This window comes from Brachypodium distachyon, chromosome 1 (genome assembly GCF_000005505.3).
Source record: "Brachypodium distachyon strain Bd21 chromosome 1, Brachypodium_distachyon_v3.0, whole genome shotgun sequence".
Taxonomy (NCBI): Eukaryota; Viridiplantae; Streptophyta; class Magnoliopsida; order Poales; family Poaceae; genus Brachypodium; species Brachypodium distachyon.
In genome coordinates, this window is record NC_016131.3 from 3584224 (window position 1) to 3611270 (window position 27047).

General features: G+C 44.3%; 3 protein-coding genes across 5 annotated transcripts; 1 reads left to right on the forward strand and 2 right to left on the reverse strand.

The window, feature by feature from the left end:
• Nucleotides 1-7030: 7030 nt before the first annotated feature.
• LOC100834356 lies at nucleotides 7031-10487 on the forward strand. Of its 2 annotated transcripts, none has more exons than XM_024456738.1 (8): nucleotides 7031-7210; nucleotides 7346-7403; nucleotides 7479-7545; nucleotides 7629-7732; nucleotides 8379-8611; nucleotides 8731-8764; nucleotides 8862-9030; nucleotides 10132-10275. In XM_024456738.1, the coding sequence occupies exons 1-8, from the start codon at nucleotides 7163-7165 to the stop codon at nucleotides 10136-10138; spliced, it is 720 nt and encodes a 239-aa protein (XP_024312506.1). In that variant the 5' UTR covers nucleotides 7031-7162; the 3' UTR covers nucleotides 10139-10275. The 2 variants fall into 2 exon arrangements, with proteins under 2 accessions (XP_024312506.1, XP_014753215.1); XM_014897729.2 differs by having other exon boundaries at nucleotides 7035-7210; nucleotides 8862-8987; nucleotides 10132-10487.
• Nucleotides 10488-10513: 26 nt separating this feature from the next.
• Nucleotides 10514-14396, reverse strand: LOC100834658 (myosin-binding protein 1). Of its 2 annotated transcripts, XM_014897728.2 has the most exons (4): nucleotides 14073-14396; nucleotides 13824-13953; nucleotides 12265-13263; nucleotides 10514-12179 (listed from the first exon to the last, which is right to left on the reverse strand). In XM_014897728.2, exons 3-4 carry the CDS (start codon nucleotides 13208-13210, stop codon nucleotides 11044-11046), a joined length of 2082 nt encoding a protein of 693 aa, XP_014753214.1. In that variant the 5' UTR covers nucleotides 13211-13263; nucleotides 13824-13953; nucleotides 14073-14396; the 3' UTR covers nucleotides 10514-11043. The 2 variants fall into 2 exon arrangements, with proteins under 2 accessions (XP_014753214.1, XP_024312505.1); XM_024456737.1 differs by lacking the exons at nucleotides 13824-13953; nucleotides 14073-14396 and having other exon boundaries at nucleotides 12265-13439.
• A 448-nt stretch (nucleotides 14397-14844) lies between these two features.
• Nucleotides 14845-19422, reverse strand: LOC100829627 (protein WVD2-like 1). The gene is made up of 7 exons (XM_003557251.4): nucleotides 19201-19422; nucleotides 17459-17885; nucleotides 16953-17038; nucleotides 16627-16720; nucleotides 16430-16501; nucleotides 15752-15862; nucleotides 14845-15293 (listed from the first exon to the last, which is right to left on the reverse strand). The coding sequence occupies exons 1-7, from the start codon at nucleotides 19293-19295 to the stop codon at nucleotides 15084-15086; spliced, it is 1095 nt and encodes a 364-aa protein (XP_003557299.1). The 5' UTR covers nucleotides 19296-19422; the 3' UTR covers nucleotides 14845-15083.
• Between the last annotated feature and the right edge of the window lie 7625 nt (nucleotides 19423-27047).

Below are 27047 nucleotides of genomic sequence, written 5' to 3' on the forward strand. Positions count from 1 at the left end.
GCAAGTCAGCTTATTGTTGCAAAATGTTTAACATAATATGGATAATATACAGTTGAGCAAAAGGCCATACGCGTCACCCGATTTCAGATGACGATGTTCATATGCGCAAATTAGGGAATAACAAAATGATCATACTTATACGAGTGCAATAAATAAATCAAAGATGATAAAGAAAAGATTTCCTCTGGGATGCAGCACACAGGACATGTGTTCGTTTCGACAAATGGGACACAAAGCCAACAATCTGAGCACTCCTAGTCAGTCAATGAAAGATGTTTACAAGGAGATCACTCTTTAGTGTAACACATATAAGATGGCGTTCATCAGGAGCCCCTTAAAGAGCTAAGCTGGAAGCTTGCAGTAACGTAGCACATACAGTAGATGTCGATATAGTATAGTGAACCTTGGATTCTTTTGAATGATAATCTGTGAAACCTTTTCCAGGACTGATGCTTTTCAGTTGTCGGATGCACTTAACAACGTTGGAAATTTCTGGTGAAGTCCAGCATAATACCTCTATGATAAGACAAGAGTAGGACATTGCTGCAACCCTTCAGCTGTAGGGACTCATAACATGAGACGCAAGTTCAGAGTTGTGTCAATTTCCCGGTCACGTGAGGGAAGATGCGGTGCCAGGCTTACGATTTCAGTACAACAGGACCAACTGGAGCTCTTGGAAACTTTTGGCGGTAGTATGGATCAGATAAGAAGGCAAGCCCATACTTGCTGACACTTGAAGCGGCAAAAAGACTTGAGCGGCAGCCGAGACAAGAACACCACCAGGTCACTAGTTAGTGAAGATGTTGCCATCTCCTGCTGGGTTTCTATATCTCCTTTGAGCTTATTTAGAAGATAAACTTATCTGCATCAAAAGAGAATAAAATAGATGATATAAAAATATATAACAGAGGAAAATGATGATGTGCATGAATGCCATTTGAGCTAAAACTCTTGCAAACTTTCGCCCCTAAGCACATGAATGCCCATTTTTGTTGCTATGTAAAACATATGTGATCATATCTTATGGTCAAGTGTACTCTCTATCGCTAAAAGAACATGACCGTAAAATAATAAAAATAAAAGGCAGGTTTGATATTCATTTGTTGCCCAAGAAATTGTTATTTCGAGGTCACATTCCTATACTTAAAATTACACAAAATTCTAAAATGTGCAACTAAGAATGTTTCCATTGGATGTCTAACACTTTATTTCTATGTCTACTTTTGCTAAACGTTAGAGGGGACATGCACTGCGCTGGCGTCTCCATTGGTAATTATCTAGTAGAAGTTTTTTATGTAAAAAGAAGAAATGGCAGGGAATGACATTGTAATTTCTATTGTGCTTAAAAAATAACAACCACCTTTCTTGATTTCTGTAACTTCTATTGTGATGTTATTTTACATATTTGGATATATGAAACTTCTTACGGCGTCACAGGATATCTCTGGCTATTCTTCGAGGGGATCTCTAGTAAATTACTCCTTTTGTTTTTTAAGAGAACATGAAAATATTCTGCAGGATATTCCAATATGTAGATTGGAGTTTGATTGTTAGTATGCTCTAAGGTATGCAGATGATTTGTAATTCTCAACAGGACAGGGAAATCTTGCTTTATTCTTTAAATGAGTAAATCTAACTGAGACACTTATTATGGATCGGAAGGAGTAATAAATTTCACCCTCCTAGTCAACCTGGAGTCAATGCTCACCTTGCTTTGTACCAAAGAACGAGGCCACGCCATGATGTAAGGATAAGAAGCAGCACAAGGGATATGGCCAAGCTTGTTCAGCGCTGCTGGCAGAAGGAGATGAACCATAAGGTCGAAGGATGATGCCGGCATACCCCACAAGAAGCAGACAAGTATACAAAGCCATCGATAATTGCCACCACATTCAGTCGAACTTCAACATTATCATGAAGTTTACGAAAATCACACCGAACGATCTCAGCAAGCTCCTACAACGGAAGTGACTTGTCCAGCATCCATTTCTCGACACCATCATCATCGGCTCTCCAGAACCAAACAACAAGCGAGAGTTCGGGTCCCACTGGTCCCATAGGTTCACAGACCATGCAGAGCCTTCCATCCTTGGTCTCACCGGCCTTCATTAATTCATTCCCTCTCCTGTGCGGCGGCATATCAATTCGGGAGAACTGCATTGTATCGGTGCTCAGCACACGGGCGTCGGATGGCATTCCGATGGTCCAATAGATGCGTCCATTCGCCACCTTCCCAGTCTGAGGCCAGAAGCCGTGGACGTCTGCCCATGGGAAAATCTGCCACTTCCTGGTGTCTGATGACAAGACAATAGCGCGCGCTCCCAAGCAATTGTGACAGACGCAGACAATGCGGAAGGAGTGGTCTACTTCCGAGGAGAAGATGTAGAAATCACTGTACGTGCGACTGTCGATCTCGTCTGGCGGCGTGGGAAAGAGATCGGTCTCGTTGGGCGGTGTGGGAAAGAGATCCAGGCCCGTGTGAGCAGGCGGTACACGGCTATCTGCTTGGTGCTCCAGTTGTGGAGAAGGACGAATCCATCGCGGCAGTCCTCAATCGACCACTCGGAGATGGCGTTCTCGTCCTCGTCCTCGTCAAGGAGGGCGTCCTTGTCCTTGTCTTCATCGGGGACAGGGAGGCGGGTGTTGGGGAGGGCGTCCTTGTCCTTGTCTTCATCAGGGACAGGGCGGCGGGTGTCGGGGAGGGCGTCCTTATCCTTCTCATTGTCTTCTTCGGGGACAGGGAGGCGGGTGAGGAAGAAATAGGCGCCGCTGACGGCTGCCGCCAGGTCCGGGTTAGAGCGGCGGAGAGGCACGAAGCTGGGGACGACGGTGTCTTGGATGCTGAGAAAAGCACCAAGGATTGGGGGCCGGTGGAGCGCGCTGAAGCGGCGGCGGAAGGCGGGGGACGAGCGGACGGCGTCGAGGAAGGTGCGGCAGGCGAGGGCGGCGCGGACGAGGCTCGGGAGAGAGGGGAGGCGGAGGAAGATCTCGCGCAGGGTGTCTTGGTCGAGGGAGGTTATGGTGGTGGCGGAGAGCTGTAGGGCTTTCTTCTTCGGCGGCGACTGTTGCTGCGAGGCCATGGCGCCACGTGCACACGGGGACGAGGGTTCGCCGCCAGCAGGGCTCGGTGGGAACTGGGAACCCTCGCGCCTGCTCCTCTTCCCGTGGTGCGGGCGCCATCGAGGGGGAAAATGGACCGCTGTTGGGCCAGGGCATGTGTTTTTTGACCAGGTTGGGCCAGGGCACGTGGCAATTTAGGACAGTAAAACTCAGCATGGAAGAGACGCCGTTAGTCTTCTCGACGAAATCCGGCCATCCATGCATGGGCTTTCGGTCCCATGGGCAGCTGCTCAAGAAGAAAAATCAAAGGCCTCTCGTTGATTGGGCCTCGTGGGCTGCGTGTCCAAGCTGGGACTGGAGGAGGAGTACCGCTGGCGTCAAAGAAAAAAAAAGCAGGAGTATCGCTTCTCGCTTATATTTTCCCTCTGAAAATAACTCCACATAGAGGATAAGGTTTTCCGGTACAGCAGCGGCAGTTTTTGTGTCGAGGTTTCTTTGTAGGATGGCAGCAGCTTCTGTAAAAGGTTTTGACTTCGAGCGTTCCTCGTATCTCGTATGGCGGCGGCTGCCTTTGTAGAAGGTTTTGATGTTAGCGTTCCTCGTATAATGACGGTGTCTCTATAGAAGGTATTATTGTCCAAAGTTCCTCGTGTGGCGGTGGTGGCGACGGCGGCGGCCTTTGAAGAACATTTTGATGTCAAACGTTTCTCGTGCGGTGGCGACGGCGGCCTCCGTAGTATAGATTTTGATGTCAAGCGTTGCTCGTGTGGTGGCGACGGTCTCTGTAGAAGGTTTGATGGGTTTGAAGCGGGGCGTGTGGACGGTTGTTACGCCGGTATCTAGCAAGTACGGGAAAGATCATCAGCAAACTTGTCACAATGTCTCGGTCTTGTTATGCGAGCCGATTTGGTTCATCTTATCGAAAAGAAAGCGGTGTTTGACTTTGTGTGTCGGGGGGAGGGGGTGCCTTGTGGGAGCCCTCAAGATATGTATCTAGCTACCTGATTATCTATTGTGGTTTTTATGCGTGTGTGCACAAGTTGTAACCTTGTTGTTTGATCGAACACAAGAATTTCACTGTCTCTTTTGTGCAACCAGAAACAATTATATATATTTTTATATCTAAACCCCAAAAATCCAAAATTAAAGTACTTCAGGTACGTGACTCTTTTGCAAATCTAGTAAAATTCTTGGAAATTCTACAGATTCTACAATCTACTCGTACAATACAATAAGCGTACGGAGTAGTGAAATTCAGCATTTGTATGGTTCGCACGATCCTAGGCGGCCGGCGCCCCCCCGCTGAGACGTGCACGCAAGTTAACACCCGCCGCTGTAGCTAGCTAGTTATGGCCGGCGCTAGGAGGGCACTCGCCGCCGGTGTTGTTCCCGTAGGTGCAGTTGGACGGCTGCGCCGACGCGTCGACACCCGTGAGCTCCGCCGCGACGGCGGCTCCGCTGTTGTTCAGTGGGCGAGCCGCCGTCCCAATCATCCCGCCGCCGGAGCCGAGGAGGACGGCCACGAGAACCAGCGCCGCGATCCCCAACGATCTTCTCATGGTTGGTTGGGGTTAGCGGCAACAGAACTGCCGTCGATGATCCGTATTCCGTCCCCAATATGTTTTCCTCTTGTGAACTTGATACTTGATTATACCACTGCATACATATTGCCGCATGCACGTACTGATCGGCTACTCTCCTGGCCATGGTCACTGCATTTTATACCCATTCCTGGATACCGGCGATGCATGCATGGATGAAATAAGCGTTTTCCGCACGCCATGTCCAGCGCGCACTACTTTCTTAATTTCTCCGGGGAAGAAGAAACGAGGAAATGGCCAAATGGTGAAACGGGTCGTATGCACGTATTCCCTCCGTTTCATAATTCTCGTCGAAATCTTACATGTATCTTGACACTTTTTAAGAATAGGTACATCCATTTTTGAGCAAATTTGATACCAGAATCATGGAACGGAGAGAGTACGTGTCGATCCCTCTGTCTCTCATGCATCGTTGTGCGCATGGTTGGAGTTTGGAAGACGTTTGGAGCGTAAATTTTTCAGGTAGACGCACTTGATTAATTGCACGATCGATGGAGCATGCATGCAGCTAGCGCGCGCGGCTCTGGAGCCATGCAGGCATGCACTTTAATTTGTTTTTGCTTTCTTTAGAGCGAGAAACGAGATATGCATGCATGCACCTGAGAATGCATGCGTGGGAGGGAGACGTCGTGTGCAAGTACGAGCGAGGGGAGCAATGGATGGTGCGACGCGCCTAACACGGAACCCCTGTCGGCTGCTTCAGTCAGCGTGCGTGCGTCGATCGTCGGCGCCGGAACAAACGCACGGGAGTACGTGGACGCGCGCCACACGCGAGCGCGGATGGTCAGACAAAGCTAGCTACCAAGTGGCCGATTATTATCGGTCGGGAGAAATTTAGCCGGCTTAGAAATGCTGTAGTACTGAAATTAATTGGCCGGGGTTAGCTGCGTTAATTATTAGTTCGACTTAGAAATATATATATAACGGATTTGCTAGGCAGCGGTCGACTGATAAACTGTCTAAATAAGCTAATAACTGAATTAAAATAGCAAGAGTAAGCTGGTCTGGTGATTTGATGAGGTTCTGCCTATTGTATAGCACATAGGTTCGAATCCCCAACCCACCAACTTTTTTTTTACCTTTTCTTTTTCTATTTTGGTTTCTAATTAACTTGTTTCGTGTTGTTTTAAAATTTTATTTTCTCTGGATATTTTTTGTTTTCAACTGATATATTAGCACTAACACAAAATAGCACTATATGACAATTTGTACATTTATTTTATTTTCTTGTGTCCCGAATTTTTTGGGACGAGTCGCATATTTCAAAAACCGCAGGTGCAAAATTATTATATGTGCAATTTTAGTCATCCGAAAATCAAGTTGCACATTTCAAATTTGCAGATTAAATTCAGGAGCAATTTTAAAATTGCACGTAAAATTAAATGTTAATTGCACATGTTTTTTGCTTGACAATTTGGATTTTGAAATATGCAATTGGATATTGCACCTTGGACAACTAAAATTGTACGTGTTTTTTGCGTGCAATTGGGTTTTTTCAGTTGTGCAATTTGATATTACATCTTCGGACGACTGAAACTGCACATATTTTTTTCATGTGAAAATTTGGATTTTAAATTTTGCAATTGGATATTCGGACGGCTAAAATTGCACATAGAAAATTTCAGGTGCAATTTTAAAATTGCTCGAAAAAATCACGTGCAATTTCTAGAGTTTCTCCATGTGTTTTTAGACTTCTTTTTCATTACTAGTATGCTTTTCTAAAAATCCAGCCCATATCAGAAATAAAAGCCCAACTGTTTTGTCACACAAATAAAAACCCATTTCAGTCAAATATAAAACAAAGCTCACAATTAATGGAACGAGTCTGTGGGAACAATCGATCGGAAACAAATCGATCGGCATGCCGTACGTACGCCCATACCAACTCGTCGACTGAGCGGTAGCTAGACCCTATATATAATTATGTGGACGGAGTACTTGGTTTTCAAACGACCTGGAAACAACTAAGTCCACGTATATGTGGAGAGTGAACTCACATGCATGACATACTCGGATCTATACAAGTAAGCCGCGAAGAAAGGGGCATGGCCACGTCACCTCTATTTGGTGGCCACGTCGACGGAACTGGATGTGCGTAGCGACTGGAAAGACGCGCCTTTGCGCGCCCCAGACCCTAATTTCGTGAATACCTTAGGAGCTGTTTGGTTTGATCCCATAAATGCCAAAAATTTGGTTGAGGTTTTGCTTGTCTATGTGTTGACCAACATTGGCTAGAGAAATGAATTAGAGTTGACAATAAAATGCTGGCTTGTGAAATACAGAGTAGTTTAAATAAGAACCAAATTTTGGTCAACTATAAAAAAAGAAATTTGGTAGGGCAGCCTAAAACACTTCGACCCGAAAAAACCACAACAGGAGCCCGCGGGTTTCAAAATTTTCCCAAAATTTCTCTTCCCCGCAACCTCCGCCTCCTCTCCTCCGCATCTCGCCGCCCCCTCTTCTCCTGCCTCCGGAAGCTTCTGGAATCCTCTCCCGCGCGGATGGAGAACCTCAACGTCAAGCTCCATAAAAAGTACACCGGCCTCAAGGTACCGCCGCCTAACCCAACCCCCCCCCCCCCCCCCCCCCCCCCGCCTTCTCTGCCCTAGCCGTGGTTCTGGGTCTATCCATCGCTTCCTTATCAAATTTCTTCTTCTTTTGCGCCGCCGGTTCGTTGCGTGCAGAAGCGGAAGCTGCTCGACGACGATGGGCTCCGGAAGCGGGAGCTGGAGATGTTGGAAGGTAAAACAAAGGGGATTCCTTCCTTTTCGGCTGGAGATGTTTTTTTATTTAGATTTTGCGATTTGGGTGATGCAGAGCTGAAGAAGATGGCAGGCGAGGTCCAGAACCTCCGGGACGAGAACGACCGCCTCCGCGACGAGCTGTAAGATCGTATGCTTGTGTCGTGCATGCTGATTTTTGGGGGAATGACGCCTGCGACGTTGCTTGTTGATTTCTCGATGGCAGGATCGACAAAGAGAAGCAGCTCGCGGAGACGCGGATACTTGTAGTGGATAGGGAGCAGCAACTTTCAGAGACCCAAACACTTTTAGTGGAAGAGACTAGCAAGAGTAAGCTTCCTTGTCTAATTTCCGGTTCTCCTCCCTTTATCATTTGGTCATGTTAATGCTTGAATTGTTTAGTTGGTTAATTCTTGTATGGTTGCCTGCCATATGGCAACCTTGAATCAGTTACTTAATTCTGCGATTATATCTCTGAAAATGTAGGATTATAATAAAATGGTTATGTGCAAGTAAAAATCTGACAACGAACTACCAGCAGTTATGTTTCTAGTTCCATCATGTGGTGCTCGGAGGGCTGATGGTGTCAAAATAGTACCTCTGCTTGTACTTATCTCATATCTGCATGACTCTCTACTGTGTTCCAAAATATGCTTCACGTTGTCTTTAGTTCTAATGATCATTAAGTGCTTACTGAGCTACGGTACGTTTTCTAGTGCTTTATTATTATCCTGCAAACATACAACTGCCTAAGCCTTAACGAGGTAATGTAATTCACGGTTATTTTAGACCTCGTTAAAGGTATGGCAAAGTGTAGTAATAACAGCCAACTTACGAGGCACATCAGTCCTCGTAAAAGTACATATACTTTGTAGATTGCCGACATATCTATTTCTCTCTTCCTTATCTTTTGGCGTTAACCCAGTTGATTTAGCTGCAGTTTATTTACGTTTGTTCTGTTTTTTATTTCATTCAGCAAAGGAGTTTGAAACTGAGATTTTGAGGCTTAAGAGTCTGTTTGCTGAGAAGAATGATACAGATAATTATACAACTCCGGTGTCTCCTGCGACAATACCGGAAGTGGTCATACAGAATCAAACTCCAGTTTCGCCTGCAAAAAGGACACCAAAGTCGAACAGAGCGAACAAAGTACCGTCCAGCGCAAATGCCATTGTCCGTCCTAGTAACTTTCACAATGAAGCTACGGAGGTAAGTTTTTTGTAATAGTCCAAATACTTGCTGGTAATATCGAAGTATGGAAGTGAAATTGGTTACATTGAGCTCATTTGTTTAAACCTTTCTCTTTATGGTTTTCATTCATCTTGTAGCTGGACTGCTGTAGAAGAGATATGCACATCTCAGGTTAGTGATACAAGTGTCTCAGATTCTATAGATGGATGGCAGTTCGTACTTGTTCATGCCTGTAAATCAGTTGAACTTATAAGCCTGTTGCTTTCAGGGAATGGGAACGAGGAAAGTTCTAGTTGTGTGTATCATATGCTGGCTGAATCTTTAGTTGGCATGAAATTATCATTGAAGAATGAAATGGAAGGATTTTCACTTTCATTTTATCATGAATCTAGCGGTACATGCAAACACCAATTCTCGTGTTATTTTGGTACAACACGGTACTAGAATATGATGCTATAGTTATTATATTTACATTTTTACAATTTGTTATTGATATTTTACATTTGTGTATGTGATTCTTTATGTTATCATATTGCATGCTTCCAAGCTGGATATCTGGAGAATAGCTATGTTTAGAAGTGGTACTGCGTCTTAACCTGAAAATGGTTCTTTAAACGACAAAATGTGGTACCTAAATACACATTCATTGTCAGCTTGTCTTCTAGCAAGAATAGTGCACATTTCCTTAAAGTTCAGCCATCGTTTGACCTAGCCGTGCATATTAGACAGTTTCATCCTTGAGTGAAGTAGTGAACTATATTGAATGTAGGACCATGCACGACATTGTCATGGCGACAGCAATGACTGTCCTAAAGGAGCATGGAATTATCAGAATACATTTCCTGCCTTTAGTGATCATCATCACATTTTATACTTTTAGCTGTTAAGATCTGAAACAGTGGAACTTCCTGAATCTTGGTAAAGTGAACTGATATATCTTCTTATTTTTAGTACTCCCTCCATTCCAAAATACACCTCATATAGATTTGTGCATTTGGACCAAGGCAGCTCTCGTTTCTAGTGCCTAACCACTCATATTAGGTTAATACTAAATGGATGTGAGTAGTGATTGGCCGGATGCGGGTACCAAGAGAAAATGAGGTGTATTGTGGAATTTCCTAGAAAAATCTATACACGTTGTATTTTGGAATAGAGGGAGTACTTAGGATGCAATTTATACACTAAAAATATGATGATTATGCTGCAAACCTTTAGGTTAAGTACTCTGATCGCTAATCCTGTCAATCAGTGATGCATAGTATGTTAATGCAGCATTATACCTCTGTAATCTGTTGCATGTGGCTTCTCTTTTTATCAACATCTGATAATTATGTTTTCACATCTCATATCCTGCTGGCAAATATGTCAATAGTCAAATGTGCCTTTGTTTTGCTAACAGAGAAGTACCTTTCATATGATTTCGAATCAGTACTGCTTTTAGTTGGTTATCATACTGATAGAATATTTAGCTTAGAGGTAGCATATTATGTATAAAGGCACTGGCTACAATCATAACTGAGGTCTTTAAATTATTGTAGGTTATAATTTCACTCTTACATGGTTAGAGCAACCTCATGGTGGTGAATGGGCCTACAGTTACTCTTCACTGGGCACGTTGGAGAGGGTCGCTTTGAAGTGGCTGAAAGTACAGAACATAAGGTTCAGCATGACCATGTGCCCTGTGTTCTTTCAGCGGATATTGCGACTACTTGGACAAGTCTACTAAACTTCCCAGGGAGCTCTAGATTACTGAAACTGACTTGACTGTTCGCTGCTTTTAAGCTGTATAGCATCTCACCTCGTTCAGTGTTTCTTTCTTTGTATATCATCTTACCCCCTGTTTTGAATAGATTTCTCTATTGATAAACCCCAATTTCATGCGTTCTCTACTAAATCTCTCATAAGTGAGGCTGTACAAGCTTTGTCGTGTGATACATATGATTTCGGGTGAAGTAGTTGGTACAAAGGATTGGTACTAGTTCTGCATTAAAATGTAGTGATTGCACAACGAAACATCGACACACAGAACTACAGAAGAAGAGGGGGAAAAAAATCTCTGCGCCCTTGGAAGCCCACCACGACATCCCAGCAAACCATTTCGCACCCATGCTTGGCACAGCTTCAACTTGCCTCGTCACCATACAAAAACCCTCAGAATCACTATAACTAATCAATCCCAAAATCATATTCCGTACTAAAAATCTAATACGGAGTATGGCAAGTTCAAATGTGAACTTTCAGCAGATTAATCGAAGAATTAGCTCATCGTCAACCCTGGGTGGGGCCGGGTTCACATATCGGTGGCTGTAAAGTTAAAGTCAGGGGATCCCTCTCCCATGAAACTCACGGAGCTTGCAGGAGTCGCATCAACAATTCAACAGTCACGGCGTCCTTTGCCGGATGGAGCATCTAGGTTCCGTTCTTCTCCCGGAGCTCCCTGAAGCTGCGAGCTATGTCGTATGGAAGGAGCTGCGGTCCGCTTCCAGCGCCCGCAGCCTCCAGCCGAGCTCGGAGATCTCCTTCTGCAGTTCAGCCATGCCGACCTCGACTTGCATCGAGCCATTGTTGCCCGTGGACTGAAGCCGCTGCCATTTCGTGAAGCTGTTGCCGTTCCTCACACGCCTCCCGGGAGCCCAAGTTTCTGCCTCCTCCTCCTCGCCATCATCGCCCTCCTCTTCTTCTTCGGCAGCGAAGCCCGGCGCTCCGACGAACCGGCTGTCGTTCGACAACCGGAAGAGCTCGCTCGTGATCCCCCTAAGCTGCTCCGAGATACACGCGCTCTCGTCCCCAAATCCGGCGAATCCATCTCCACCCCCGGCCGATCCGGACCCGCCGGGCTCGCGCGCGCCTTCTCTCCGGAAACGGCGGCGCGGGAGCCGCATCTGGTCGCGGATCTCGTCGATGGCCGCCAGTTCCCTGAGCATGGCCCAGCACGCCTCCACCTCGGCCTCGAGGCCCCGCACGGCGGCGGCGCCCTCGCGCTCGCGGTCGTCGTACGCGCTCCGCTCCTCCATGGCCCTCCGGCACTGCGCCGCCTCCGTCCGCGCCGCCGCCTTCTCCTCCTGCAGCCTCGTGATCATCGCCATCGCCTGGCTCGCCGCCACCGCGGCCGCGCCCCGCTCCTCCTCCAGCTCCGCCCACAGGAGCGCCATGGACTTGCGGTCCAGCTCCACCTGCCTCTTCAGCCTGTCCACCGCATCGCCCCCGCAATATGCTTCGGCGGCTCCATTGAAGAACACGCCGCCGCCGGCGTCAGAGACGCCTGAGGAGCTCCTCTCCAGGGAGAGTGCTCTGGAGATGTTGCGCAGTATGGCTTCTTGTTCATGTTGTGATTCATGCATGGTAGGGCTGTCGGCGAAGCCTGTGGAGGAATCGGGTGCCCGGGAAGATGTGGAAATTTGTGTGAGCAGCAGCTTCAGGTCTTGTTGATGAACTCTGAATGAGTCCTGCCGAGTGGTTCTGTCAGAGAATTCAGGTATCGGTTCAACTGATGCGGCTTTGGTTTCAGCTGAATTATCATCGTCAGTTCCTGGTAACTCTTCGGTGGAGCCAAGAGCATTGTGCCAAACATCATCTTCTGGTTTATCTACAGAGGAAATGGAAGATAGCAGGGTCAGAAATTCAGAATGGCAGGGAATTTTTTTGGGACGGTTGGGAAGCATAATGCCTACCTCCAGTGTGAGGCTCTTCGATGATTTGCTCAGCATCATCTTTTCTGGGGAGGTCGTTTGACTGAATGTTTGGTTTCAAGTTGGACAACTCTCTTGAATCTTCAGAATGTTTTCTGTCTGAAACACCATTCTGAACTTGTGTCAGCTCGGAGTGCCTGGCTACTTCGTCCTCTGCATTGCCATCTTTAATCTTTGTTTGTGCATGACTGGAAGTAAAGTCTTCCTTCAAATTATCGGCAGCGACAGCTCGATCCTCCTCCATCGAACATCTAACATTACCCTGTTGGGGTTCTGATTCAGAGTCAGATGTCTTCAGTTTGCTATACATGACATGATTGATCTCATCGTCATCAGTATGCCGATCTGCCAAAACATCTCCACAAATCTCACCAACGCCGCTGTCTTTTCTCTGAAGAACCACAAAAGGGCAGGAGTACCTGACTCCCAATGGCCTCGAGCAGCACGAACACAAAGCATCTTCTTCCATGAGTTTTGCTTCAGACGCACTACTAAAACTGAAGCCATGCCCGCAACCCGTGCCGCCGATCCCAGCACCGAGTTTCCCTGCCAAGGACCGGTACGTCTCAAGGTTCGACTTGTTATCGGTGGCAAACGAAAGAACGCAAGCCTCACACATGCTGTGGACATCAACAAGATTTTGGTGAATGTGGCAGAAGGCCCAGGATGATGCCTCTGCCTTGTGAGAATTGCACATCAGGCTACGGTAATAGCCCGGACGCGTCTCGCCAAAGACATGATCGAGTCGCGTGCACATTGGACATGGCGGCTGGAGCTTGCAAAGGCGTGCGAATGCCGTCACCAGATAGGACAGTAGCCCCTCAAGCAGCAACAGAAGCATCAGAACCCATTCGAGGATCGCTGAAGATAGCAGTGCAGAGAAGTGTTGAGATCTCTGAGTCATACTTGTCCTTGTTTTTGGAGCCATTAATCTTAACTCGGGATGAGTAAGCTGTCACTGATGTGCAATTTGTTTCAGTCCTGGGAAGATGAGTTGCAGATTAGATGTATGGATAGAATGTGAGATGATAAAAGACCCAAAAGAAAGCAAGTCTGGAGTTTGGGTAAAATAGGAGCTGCAGTACTACTAAAAGCTTGCTAATCGGAAAGATGAGAGCATATTCCACTCAACTTCTCACATTTTTGGTGAGAAAGTATCAGGGCTGAGGGTTTTAGTGGTGAAACCTGTGTCTAATTCAAGGCTTTCCCAAATTAATCTTTTTCCCACCTAATCAACCAGCTGATGTGAACAACTACTGAAGCCAAGATTAACCCAATATAAGCTTTGAACAAGTTCAAAATTAGAGGCGAATTATGGGTATGGCCAGCTGCTTAGCAAAACTACACACGACCGCTGGAGATTTAGTTTACAAGATCGATCGGCTACATAAATTAACACCATAGACTCAAATGAATAAGCCGATTTGAAATGTAAGGCAAAGGGGAACCATAATTTCTCCCAAGACAAAGTGGCAGAATTATTCAAGAAATATCCGATTGACGTCGATGATCAAAGGAAGAAAACGGCTCGGCGAACATACCTTCATCCCATCTCTTTGAGATGATCGGAGATCAGTTTGTCATCTGTGTGTAGGAACACGGAATCAGGAGAGGGGAGAAACAAAGCTCAGATCTCCCCCGTTTCCGGGTCCCTGTAGCACTACTCGCCAACTACCAAAAAACCAATAAAGAAAAACTAAATAAGCATAGATTTTTACTTGTACCGATCGATCCAGTGAAAGGGATATTACATAGAGAGAGGAGATTTCAAATGGGGCATGGATTAGTACCTCCGGGATTTGTCGTAACAGGTTGGAAGAGTACAGAAGATTAGGTGAAACGAAGAAGAAGAAGAAGAAGAAGAAGAAGAAGAAGAAGAGGCCACAGCGCCGACAGGTGAATGCATGCTGCTGATATTTTCTTTTCGAAATAAACGAAACAGGGTGGCTTTTTCAATACTTGGATTAAAATAATGTCATTGTGGTGTGTCCCATCTAAACTTCTTCATTTATTCTTTTTGAAACTGGGTCATGATTCATAACTGGAAAAGGTCGTAGTATCTGCTAAAGATTGATACATTACGTTTGTAATGCTCTTTCTTTTTTTTTCATATGGAAAAAAATATGCAAGAATACTCCATTCCTCCTTTTGAATATGGGTGTAGGAATTTACTGCCACCGTTAAAAATAAAAGGCATATTAATTTTCTTTGACCAAGATTTACTCAATGGTCTTGTGACCTGTGTGATGCAAATCATAATCATAAGAAAATAGTTTTGAATACGAGAAGTAGTTAATTATTGGCCAAAGGTTCAGTCAAAGGAAATAAAATACCGCCTTATATTTTTTGAATGGAATGGAAGTGGTTTCAGAGAACACTATCTTTTGTATCGCAGTCCGCAACTCCGCATGGGTTCTCTCGCTTCAGTCTCTTTCTTTTGTTTCTTTTGGGTAACAAAACTGGCCCGATTGGCTTGTCGCGGACGGGCTAGCAGTTTCTGAGCATTTATGGAGCCCAGCAATGGTAATAGCAATAAAACCATGAGCAGAACACCTAGCAAGATGGGAGCATGAAACTTTGAGAGTTTGCAAATTACGTAGACAAACATCCAGCAGAGCAATGCAATCGTTCAGCTTCAGCTCACGAATTAGTTCATCGGTGACTTTAAACGACCCAGTGACTGACTCCTTACATAAATTAACTTAATTGAAAAATGACAAAGTAGAGAAAACGACTCGAGTTAGGGTTTGTACAGCGCCATTCGCGGCGCTTTTTCTGCTCCATGATCTTTCAGAAAGCCTTCAGCTCACAGGTTTGACAGATCTGGTCTTTGCAGCTACACCATTCTTTGGCGAGCATTGCGCTTTGTTGGCATCTTTAGGGTTCCCAATGCTGTGACGATGTGACCGATGAGATGCTGCGCTGGTGGTGGCTGCCTCTCCGTTTGGCGGAGTATCACCGTAGCTCTTTCTCCTTGTAAACTTTGGTGATTTCGCACGTGTTGGAGGCACCTTTGACAGAACAAAATGCAAAAATGTAATCCGTAAGCAAGCACACCTAATGTTCACCGAGTGTGTCATCTCGCCAGTAGAATCGCCAATTTATGGAAATTTAACTAAATGGTATGTTTCACATGAAATCGCTGTACAACGATGCTACAAGAAATAATCATGCATCACCATTTACTCTTTGTAACACTAATAATGGAAAGCCTTGTTAGATGTAAATTTCTCAACCACATTATACCTGTGTTATCATTGGATAGAGAGCTTTTGCATTAACGGCAACATGTGTAGTTCAGTGAAAACTAGCAAATTAACTAGTTAAGGCTGCATTATCTCATTTCAGTGATCCATACAATAATCGCCTAAAGAACATCTCATGCATCAAAGGTTAAAAACGATTCATAAAACACATATAACCAATTGCAAGCACAATTTTATACAGAAACACAAGATGTCGGAATTACCTTCTTGAGCTCAGCCTTTGGAGGGGGCCCTTCTTGGTAGAAGCTTGGCATGGGTTTAGCTCTAATGACCAAGGACTTCCTTAGTTGTTTTAAAGCCGCTTCTTGCTCATCCTACAGGAAAAACAAACATGAGAAATATTAGTAACAATAGCCAACAGTTCTCATGAACGCAATCATCTTTTTAAAAGATATGAGCAATAAGTTTAAACATAAGCATTGGTCAAAGAACATTGTTGGTGGCATGTGGTCACAAACCTAGGGCTAGAACTTGGAAGAGTCTAACCTAGGCTCTGACACCATGTCATTCAATAAGCTTGTATAAGAGTCTAACCTAGGCTCTTACACCATTTTATTCAATAAGCTTGTATACTCTTAAAAAAATTGTATACTGCTAAGGGAGCCCAACTGGGCATATATATAGAGGGCATTCAATGCTACTACAACACAACTATATTTTCAAATCGAGATCAATAACAGCTCCACTTCTATCTTTAAATAAACGTATGCAGTGCAGAATCAAGTCACACAATTATGCTGGAAATTCAGTCATTTGAGTATAATACAGAATAAAAAATAACCCTGCTGACCGTAGTGATCTGTCTTTTATGAATCAAAATTCAAAACAGAAACCGGAAAAATACAGAAGTCCGATGATACAGAACAGAAGTATGTTCTTACCTTTTTCCTTGTTTCAGCCTGGTCCTTCTCAGCTTCCAAAGCTTTGTGTTTCTCTTCTAGTTTCGTGTAGAACTGAAGAGTTACTAATATTGTGAGTACCCAGTTTTTTAGAATAGATAATGCAACGGGCAGCAATAGTTCTGCATATTAAATGATGATCTTTCTCTTGACATAATGTAAGCAAATTATCTACACACCTCCTTCCTCTTGTCAGCACGGTCGTCACATACAAATGAAGGGGCAAAGGCAACAGTTGTCTTAGTTTTGCCAGCTCTTGTTGAAGTTGTGGTTCTTTCTGCAGCTCAGGAAATGGCATAATGAATTGTTTCAAATTGCTTAAAGGAGAGAAACATTATGTTGACAATATTTTCAGTTCACAGAACAATGTGGATTGAGAAGATACATCTTTCGGGTTTACCGAACAAATCATTCTGAAAAGTATAGTTTTCCAGTCATCTTTCTGACTTGAGTCTTGATATGAACATTATAATTGAACAGCAAAGTAAAAATTAAAAAAGGATACGAAGAAGTCACAGAACAGGAATCTTCTTCTTGAGGGTGAAATGTATGGTCAGGCTGTGAAGTCTTCTTGGGTGCCACTGGAGTACTCTACAGTAATAGCCAGATTAATTATGTCAATAGAAACAACTATAGGTAGAAAGCTTCCTAGATGACATTTTCGCAAATAGATAAATCAATTGGTTAATAGTAAAGACATGTTATCAACCAACATGCATTAAATGGGTTTTTTGCGGAACAAAATTTAGGGTGTTAATGACAAAAGAGAAGAAAAAATAAGCTTCAACATACAAAGGAGCTCTTCAATCAGAGGATGCAAGGAACTAATGCAGCCACTATCTATATGATCTAGTTAGTAGTAAACATTACAACAGCCAATGCAAGGATGAACAAAATTGCATGTTTCAGTTTAGAAAATAACAATTGCATGAACATTAGGACCAAAAATAAAATAAAAAGTATGGCCAGATTCCAGAACTAGAGTCATGCATAGAGATATCATCAACATACCTTCTTTATCAAGCTTGCTGGAGAGGAGCTACTTCTATGCCCAGATTTTTCTCCACCATTTGATGGATGAGCCACATCACCATTTCCACCTCCAGAAGTCCTTCTTTGAGTTGAAAGTGTGAATGGTTGAGGAATTGTACGCTTAGACCTCTCTGATCCAGACATACTAGGCTTTGTTGGTGACTTAGGTGGAGCAGAATCCTCTTGATCGATCAACTTCAGTGAATCTTGGTTTACACGCTTGTCTTCCTGGGTGTCTCCGCCCATGACCGGTTCTACACAAGCTACTTGGGCCTCTGGAGAACTATCATGATGATTGCCACTAATAACTTCATCGCAATCACCAGTGTTAGCATCTGGTGGGCATATAACAACACCGTCTGGTTCTTCATCTGTCGACATTTCCACAGCCTCCTTCACCATTGGTCTGCAGAGAATATAGAATATAACACAAGTACAACCCTACAGCTGGAGCTCTGGAATTCAAATGAGAGGGAATAAATGAATAATTAACATGAAGCCATTAAGGGTTCCAACTACCTTCTATAAACAAAAGGTATTATCGCATCGCATAAACTATTTGCCACAATTATCATGCAAGCAACTTCAGTTCATATATAAATACTCAAAGACTCTCCAATAATGCTGAAATAATAGCTACAAGTTGGGTGCATTTAGTGCATTCAGGCAAATAAAGGATTCAAACCTGAACATATGAAAGCCAATTCCCATAGAGTCCTAATGTCCAATTATATACTTTACAATTTGGACACATTTTAGGGATGTAATTACACAAATAGACTTGATGACATTGCTCATAGATCTTCCTATTGAACTTTTGGATCAAATTGCCCAAGAGAAAACAGAAGCACGCCAGTTCATTTTTACATGTTGAATAAAAAAGGAATTAGCTTGTTACAACCTATTTGCTTTTTTTGGTGGGCAACATGTCCATACACCTAATAAGAAACAAGATATGTATCCAATTTTTTTTGACAACACACTTCTAACTGATGTACAAGAATCGTTGACAAAGATCACCAGATCTCAACTGCGTACCAATGGACCATACAGTATCTCAAAAGGGGCCCAAAAAGTCAACTTGCACAATCCTAACAGCCAAGACAATATCTCAAAAATCTTCACACTAGATAGCTAATGACACTTAAAACAACAGCTGCAAGTTTTTTGAAAAGAAAAACTGTGAGATGTGACAATAAAAAACTAAAATTAGCCACTGGAAATTCAGAAGCACCTCCATCAGATATTCCCCATTCATCCTACCAGAGTGACTCAATCATGCTAAACAAGATGGAACAACAACCTCTTCCGAACTCATCTCTTGAAGAAGGGGAAAAAAGAGTTATGTTCAAATCTATTAAAAACAACTCAGTTGCCTTCCCCAGAACACCCCCTAAGTTAACCCATCTTCCAGCAGATCGCATTAGAGATTCATAGGAGCAACAGACAGAAGTTGGATTAGAGGACATTTTGAGGGCTACGCCTCAGCTATCTTCTCCAAAACGAAACCCTAGCTCGCCAATCTAGACCAAGTAAAAAAGATCCCCTTTTTAAAAATCACCAAAACCCCGCAAAAAACATGAATAGCTCCCACGGATCTAGCAGCGAGCTAGACGACGAACTCCAGCATTGCTCAGGAACCACGCCCATATATGAATCATACAAGCCCCTGCAGAAAAAACAGTACAGAAACAAAATGCAGCTATTAGTAGTTCCATTACATGTTCTCCGCCCCTTTACTCGTGAGATCCCACCGCCTCCGGGCCGCCGCAGAAGCGTCGCCGGCGCCGGCGCCACTCTCGCCGTTGGCCGCCATGGCTGCTGGTGGTGTTGTGACGGGAACGGGGGCCCGGCCCTGCCCGCTCGGCTCCCCCCACCTCCCCTTCGCTCCCTGCCTGCCTCGCTGCTCTCAAGAGAGTGTTATGTGTGGGCGCGTCTGTGAGAAGAGAACTGGGAAGGATGTGAGATCAAATGCGCCTTCGGCCGTGTGATCTCAGCTCTGACCACCCCGGCGCACGAGGGTCGGGTGCGGTGTGGTCCGTCCGTTTGGGCTCACCATCACCGTCCACGTGTCACTTGATCCCTGCCACTTCGTCATAGAAGACCGTGCAGTCAAGACCGGCCGGTCATGGTACATATCGCACTGCAGCAATTGGACAGTCCACTCGCGTACTAGGGTACAATATACAGTACCTGGTGCTGCAAAAAGAGTGTACATGCATTTCAGGATGAAAAAGATCATTACGTATTTTTTGGGGGGAATGTCCATGTGTGATTTGATAAAACCTTATGGGAAAACAAAGAAAGGTTGGAGTCAATGGGATTTTTTTCTTAAGTTTCTGTAAAACCTAATCGCAAAAAGAAGAATAAAAGAAGCTCTTTAGAGCCTTTTTTGAAACATAAGAATTCTAAACACATGAATATGAAAAATGTAGAAATCAGATGCCATGTCGGCGTGGAAAGTGGGGCCCTCATGCTGGGACAGAGGGATTCGAATTAAAAGCTTAAATGAGGTCACTAGTGACAGAAGTTTTGCTAAATGGGATAAAAAAGCGAAAATCTCACTAAAATGAGATCAAAACTGTCGAAAAGGGAATTCCTACTCTCTTGCTAGAATTTCTATAGGTTTAGGGGTGTAGTAAAGCAATTCATGAGGATTTTGGAGGATCAATCCTTTTGAACCAAAGAGCCTCTAGAGGCAAAAAATCATATGTACTAAATATTGCGAAATCCTTTTGAATTTTCCAATCCAAAGATGCCGTAAATGATTCTAAGCATGAACTATTGAACCTGATGGAACCGTACATTACTATGATAACCTTGAGTTGCACAAGCTAAGCATCCCTGCATATTAGGATTTTATTTTAGAAACAATGAGGTAAACGAAAAGGTGTTTGATCGGCATTGATACAAAATCAAGACTACGAGGATGCAAATTGGTTACCACTAATGTCCCATTTATAAACCGATATGTAAATCTTAAATCAAATTTTAGTATTTTCTTCGTCCAACAAAAAATTCTCAACTTTGACTAAATTTAAATGCATCTATACACTAAATCATCATCCAAATTTTTAAATAAACAAGTTTCTGCTACTCCAGCTGGACATAATGGGTCCTGCTCTTGCATCCCTGCCCGATAGACGATTGTATCCCGAGATCCTATGCTACAACTCCAGTACCTCTTCAAAATGGCCGACGGCTCGGCACAGAAAATCTGAAACATGTGAAGGCATGAGAGGAGGGCCACCTACCAGCCGCAGGGATAGAGGCCCCGCCACCATTGCCCACATAGGATGCTTCCACCTGACAATTAATCAGCAGCTGGTCAACCGTAAGCCTCACCACACCCCCGTACGTGCGTCCCTCGTTGCCTTCCTTCCGGGGCTTACGTTGCGCTGATCATGCTAGCCAGCACTTAAATTTAGATAATCTTGCCCACCGTCACCGTGTGTTCGGTAGAGTACTCAACTTCTGTTTATATATGCAGCAGCTTTCATTTCATCCAAGTTCCAACCCCCTACCTAAGAAGAAAACACTGCCTCGGATTCTAGCTAGGGGGTAATAAGAACGTGAGCAGCTACTGACTTCTGTTTAAGAATGGCCACTGGGCGTGGATTAGTGATATCCAAGCTGGTAGATTTCAAGCTTAACATTCATAGGTGTAGATAAATGGTTTACTGACTATTCTATCGAGACATAAAAATGCAGAAGGGGGAGCCATGGCCATGGGCCTAGCTCTAGTATGGTCTCTGTATTTCACTCGTATGGGGTTCTTTTCCTTTTATTAAAAGTTTTTTCTTCTGTGTTTGAACCAGGTCGAGTCAGCCGTACACAAAGAGAGAAGGGAAAAGTGCCACTTAATCATTCAGCATATGGATTGCCGACTAACCGATCGAGTACCAACTTCGATTAGTACAAAAAGGAAAACTAAATTCTTCCAATCATCGTATCTTACCACGCAATCTAGCTGCTGCACCTTTTAGCTTCTTTAACGCGACGAGGTCGAGAGTGTGTCCCAAGAAGCTTCCACCGATCATGTTTGCTGCTTGCTTGAGAGAAGATAATTGAGGAATATAGGACCCAGTTCTAGTCTAACGGGCCGGGCCGGGCCGGCGCTTGCCATTTTCTCGTATGTGTGTCTGATCGGTGCAACTCCCTGGTAGCCCAGTTTTGCCGTCCCTGGCATGAACTACGTCCCAGGGCTCACCGAGAACATCATCATGCGGCTCACCGACAGCGGTTTCAGCGTCGCGTTCGACTACCTGACCTAGGTGTTTGTTTCAATTAAGATCCCTGATAAAGAGAAGAAACCTAAGAGGTCTTCGTCTGCAGGCAAGTTGTCATATGGTTGTCTGTACGAAAAAACTACTCCGTAGCTAGGTGTTTCAGTTAAGATTCTGATGATGCTATATCTGTATGAAGAACCTGTGGGTTACTGGATAGGCTATCAAGGATCGATCTTGGACACGATCAATATGCATGGTTGGTTGCCAGATTGCCATCTGCATACTTGAATGATTCATGTGGTTTATTTCTGGACAAAAAATGGTCTGGATTCACAATTCCGGCACCAACTGTTGAATTGACAGGGTTACTCCGCTACCAAATTGTCTATGCAAAAATGGCCAAAAGAGCAGACGTGGCCGCCTCGCGATGTACTCTCCTTTCATATTTGTGTTTTTTCTTAATCATTAGGTTATTATGGCTGCACGCCTGCACCAACTCAGCAAATTTGTTTTTCTTTCTTTAAGTATTATGGCTACTTATACGCAAGCCATGCCGACTCGGCAAATTTGTTGGTCTATACGGCTGCATCCTTGATGGAAGAGAAAACGTCTAAAGTTGATCCTATGGGAGAGAGAAAATGTTTTGCTTTATTTTGCTTTGCTTGACGTGCCTAACCAATGCGATTTCTCATTTATCACTTTGATCATGATTCTAAGAAATTGTACGAATGCACAGAAAAAAAAATGTGGATGCATATATAGGAAATAATGCATTTACAGATACATATGTGTGTGACTGTTGCGGGTTAGTAATCTTCTAAAAAAAGGCTTAAATTTTAAACTTGTTTTTGGTTGATTAAATTGACATATGGCCAAAAAAAGTCAAGAATTAATTACGAAAAACAACTTTTAGATACTTGGATTTGAACTTTGAACCCGCCAACATCCTTTCCCACGTGCCGACTTGTCGGATGATGATGTTTGTAGGGCGCGCGAGCGGTAGGGTTAGGGCACACGTAGAGAGAGACAGGTCCACAGCAGCTCGGTCAACGGCGCGGGATGTGGAGATCCTTATTTCTCTTGAATTCTTCTTTCAATTCTATAAATCACATTGGTACTGGTCTTTTGACTAAATTTTGTCTCCGTCATTGAGAACACACAGAGGACTTCAACGCTAGCTAATTTTGCTTGTACACTCACGGACGGTGGCAACAAAATGACGGCGAGTCGACTGAGCTCTCTGGTCCAGAGGTACTGGCGAAGGTGTGTGTTGGAGACTTGGAGTTGCTGAGGAAACGGGTTTGCCGCCGGAGAAGAAGAAGAAAGTGGTGATTTAGAAAGTAGTCCTATCAGAATTAAAAGATCAATCTTTTAAGATTTGAAATTGAAAGAGAATAGGGAATAATGCAGGAAAAAAATCCATGGGAATTAATTTCCAGCTGTAAGCCACGGGCCGCATTCCATTTCCGTTCCACTAGAGAACAAGAACAGTAAAGACGTCACGTACTGGCGATGCAGCATAGCGATCGTGACCCAAGCAAGCCTCAATTGTAGCCATGGCGAAGATGGAGAAGACGAACTCGTCTCCCCTGCACAGGGTCATCGACGCCGGCCGGTGGGACGCGGAGCGCCTCCTGGGCCGCCTCTTCGTCTTCCTCCACGCCGTCCTCCTCGACTCCGGCTTCACTCCCGCCCCGGAAGATCCGACAACGGGAAGCAGCAGCAGCCGGCTCCCGGCGCAGGTAGGCGCCACGGCCTCGACTCTCCCCCTCTCCTACCTAGCGCCGCCGCTCCTCGCCGCCGTCGCGCTCAAGGCGGATTGCGCCCGCGGGCGGGACGTGGTCCTGCACGTCCACGCCGGCGCCGACAGCAAGCGCTTGCTGTGGGCGCGCGTGGACGCGGTGGCCGCCGCCGCGCTCCTGGCCGGCGGGCTGGACTACACCGCGCGCGCGCTGAGGACGGCCTCCCCGGTGGCGGCGCTGTGGCGCGAGCTCGCCGACGGGCTGCGCTTCCGCGTCCTGGCCGAGCTCTGCGCGGGCGGAGTCACCACCTTGATGTCGCTCCCCGGGGACGCCAAGGCGGAGATCCTGGCGCGGCTGGACAGCGGCAAGGACCTGGCGAGGGCGGCGGCCGCCTGCAGGGACCTGCGGCGCGTCGTGGCCGACCGCGACCGCGAGCTCTGGAAGCCACTGTACGAGGCGGTGGGCACGGGCGGCTGGCGGCCGTTGCCGGGGCTGACGTGGAAGGAGAGGTACTTGGTGGAGAAGCTCTCGATCTTCAAGTGGCCGCAGAGCTTGACGGACAAGTGCTGCAGGCGACTCACCAATCTGTTCAATTCCTTGTGTGATGACGATGACGATCACCCCGCGCCGTCGTCGTCAGGTGGTCGTCGCGAGAAGCGGCGCCGTCTCAACTAGCCGTTCTTCTGCTAGTAATTCACAACTGAAATTTTTTTAGTTTCTGGGATATTTTGTGTTGCGGGATCTAAAATAATACTGTAGTTTGTGCGATTGAGCAAAAAAAATCCTTAGCTAGTATGGCGATGAAAAATCACAATACATTAGCACCTTCTGTTCCCAGCTTTTCTGTCTTACAATTTTTGTAGGACGTGTTTGTGTTGTCTTAAACACTGCATGTTTTTTTTTTATGAGGCCAACACTGCATAGCTTGCTTAAACACTGCATCGTTGGTCGAAGGTAACATCTTCTCATTCCTTCGATCTTGTTCTTGCTGGGTATGTCCACGTACGTACGGCAGTCGGTAGATCATCAGTCGCCCTAAAAGTAATCAAAGCAGGGATGATTATTTTTAGATTATTCGTTTAGGGTCTATTTCTCGGTCGTCTAAGAAATAGTTATTTCTCAGTCAACAATCGTAGGCATCTAATGAAGATTCCATCGAACCTACATTAGTCTTACACGGATCTCAATGATTGAATCAAAAGTTTGTTATCATCGACTAAGAAAAAATAGTTATTTCTCCGTCGCCTAACAAATAGCAAAACCGTTATAATATTGACCATGATTCAGCTTCAGTCAGATTCATCATTTCTGCACCATTGCAGTGTGCTAGCCTGCTCCGATGACAGTGTGTCCTTAAAAGGGGAATAGGATGGTATCCAGTAGATTAGTTGTGTATGTCCTTAAAATGCATCACTAGTCCATAAACTCGGAATGAATGCACAATTTAGTTCAAAAACTCAAAAAACGCACATACGAAGACCTAAACTGGTATTCATGTAACACTTAGGTCCAAAAGCAGTTCGGCGTGGTTAATTCCGACGACCTGGCAGCCACGTCGGCTTAAGGCAGGACCACAAGTTGTTGTTGGGGTTTCTCGGGAGAGTTTCCGCAAAAATTTAACAACATACGGAGAATTATGTTAAATATCATGGATAATTATGTTAATAAAATTATGTTAAATTTTTGCAAAAAAATCTCCGAGAAACCCCAACAGCAAACCACGATCCTGGCTTAAACTGATGTGGCTGCCACGTGGCCGAAAATAATCTCGCCGAGTCATTTTTTGACCTAAGTGTTACACTAATACCAGTTTAGGGTTTTATGTATGCGGTTTTTGAGTTCATTCGCTCCGAGTTTATGTACTAGTGGTAGTGGTGTACGTAACTCACTAAAACAGTATGTATGATTTTGAGTCTTCCTTCCCTAAAAATGGGTTTGTAGATAAAAATTCCAAACGATTGGTACATATTGACCGTCTTTTCTAAAAATATATAGAGGAAGTATCCAGGCGATAGGCTCTACCCAATGCGCGTGCTATAGCGTCACGAAGGCTGCGGAGATGCCCCCACTCAATGCCGAGAGGGCGGCCGCGGCACGGACATGCCATGCCAGTAACTCTTGCGCAACCGGCGCAGTCGTAGAGGCTCCAGCATAATTCATGTGTAAAGAGGAGTAGAATCACATAGCTGCAATTTTAAAGGGTAACAAGAAATCAACTAAGGAGAAGTGATTTTCATTGTTTCGCTAGGAATCACCGATTAACATGCAACAATTAGTCAGTTCTCTGTGCATTACATGTGTTAAATAGCATCTGTATAAGATTCAAACTGTGAACATTGAGTTTGGCACCACCTGTGGTGTAATCCTACGTCTGCCAGTGAAACCTGGCAATGTATATAAAGATCTGTTCTTTGTGCATTACATGTGTTAAATAATATCTGCATGAGATTAAAACTATGAATGTTGAGTTTGGCACCCCTGTGGTGTAATGCTACATCCACCACGTTGTATAGAAAGGTTTTACTGCAATGGATACTCATAGAGTGTATATAAATATATTTTAAACCTGCAAATAGTACAATGTTACGCATATTTGCAACATTTATCCGAGATGTTCGAGTTAATATGAAATCATTAAATCCAAAGGGATGAGAATAGATGTACGGTGCCTCAAAGTGATGTTCACTTCTCTACGCATCTCCACGTGTAGGCCAACATATTCACACAAATGGTGATGAGTATTTGATTTTTTTTAGCTCGGAAAATAGGCTCTATCTCGAAAATCTTCTTCACGCCACCGTTGACAATCATTTGCTTGTACAATTATAGAGATTGTGCTAGGGATGCAGTGTGATCATGAAATTTCAGCTCAAAAACCTCATATCCCCCTTCGCTAATCCATATAGTGATCTCGGGGCAGTTGATATTTAGAAAGCTATTATTAAGCATCATTTGAGTGAATTTCTGCAAAATGTTGAACATTAGGATAATTATATTTAGCAATCTCCTTAGTCATGTTTTGGAAGGTTATATGTTGACGACATTATAATAACATTAGGATGATTATATGTTGATTATATTTAGGCACCTATAGATCTATGCACGGCTAGATCGTTTGTGTAATACATGAATTTTCCTTTACTTCACCTCCATAAATACATTGATTTAACATTGAGAATCTCGAGAAAAATAGAATGGTTTTACAATTTATATGACAGCTTTATGAATAATTGGAATTATATTTTCCATGGTTTTGGAATATTAATTTTTATTTTTCATTAATTTTCATGATATTAATTTTTATTTTTCATTAATTGTCATTTGCTCCTCTTCTTGCCCCAATATCAGCAGGAGTGGGTCATATATAGCCTGTGACGGTAGATGTATTCCTTGACACCATGGAAAAAACCGTGTGTGCCAGTAGATGTGTGGATGAAAGAAAAGATCTATTATATACTATAATACATGATGGATCCTAAAAAATCCCCCCAAAAAATATGATCGATGATATATGCATCAATTAAATCACGACCATTTGATCTTCATAAACGTGGATGCCCTACCCCAGGCATGTACCCCATCTTCTCGAGTCTCCCA

What these genes read in the sequence shown, in the direction of transcription:
- LOC100834356 (XM_014897729.2), top strand. Translation starts at nt 7,163, where the DNA reads ATGGAGAACCTCAACGTCAAGCTCCATAAAAAGTACACCGGCCTCAAG. An exon ending in GGAGCTGGAGATGTTGGAAG is followed by an intron (nt 7,404 to 7,478) that starts GTAAAACAAAGG and finishes TGGGTGATGCAG; the next exon opens with AGCTGAAGAAGATGGCAGGC. An exon ending in ATTTTATCATGAATCTAGCG is followed by an intron (nt 8,988 to 10,131) that starts GTACATGCAAAC and finishes AAATTATTGTAG; the next exon opens with GTTATAATTTCACTCTTACA.
- LOC100834658 (XM_014897728.2), bottom strand. Translation starts at nt 13,210, where the DNA reads ATGGCTCCAAAAACAAGGACAAGTATGACTCAGAGATCTCAACACTTC. An exon ending in CGAAGAGCCTCACACTGGAG is followed by an intron (nt 12,180 to 12,264) that starts GTAGGCATTATG and finishes TTTCCTCTGTAG; the next exon opens with ATAAACCAGAAGATGATGTT.
- LOC100829627 (XM_003557251.4), bottom strand. Translation starts at nt 19,295, where the DNA reads ATGGCGGCCAACGGCGAGAGTGGCGCCGGCGCCGGCGACGCTTCTGCG. An exon ending in AGTAAAGGGGCGGAGAACAT is followed by an intron (nt 17,886 to 19,200) that starts GTAATGGAACTA and finishes TATTCTCTGCAG; the next exon opens with ACCAATGGTGAAGGAGGCTG. An exon ending in CAGCAAGCTTGATAAAGAAG is followed by an intron (nt 17,039 to 17,458) that starts GTATGTTGATGA and finishes CTATTACTGTAG; the next exon opens with AGTACTCCAGTGGCACCCAA.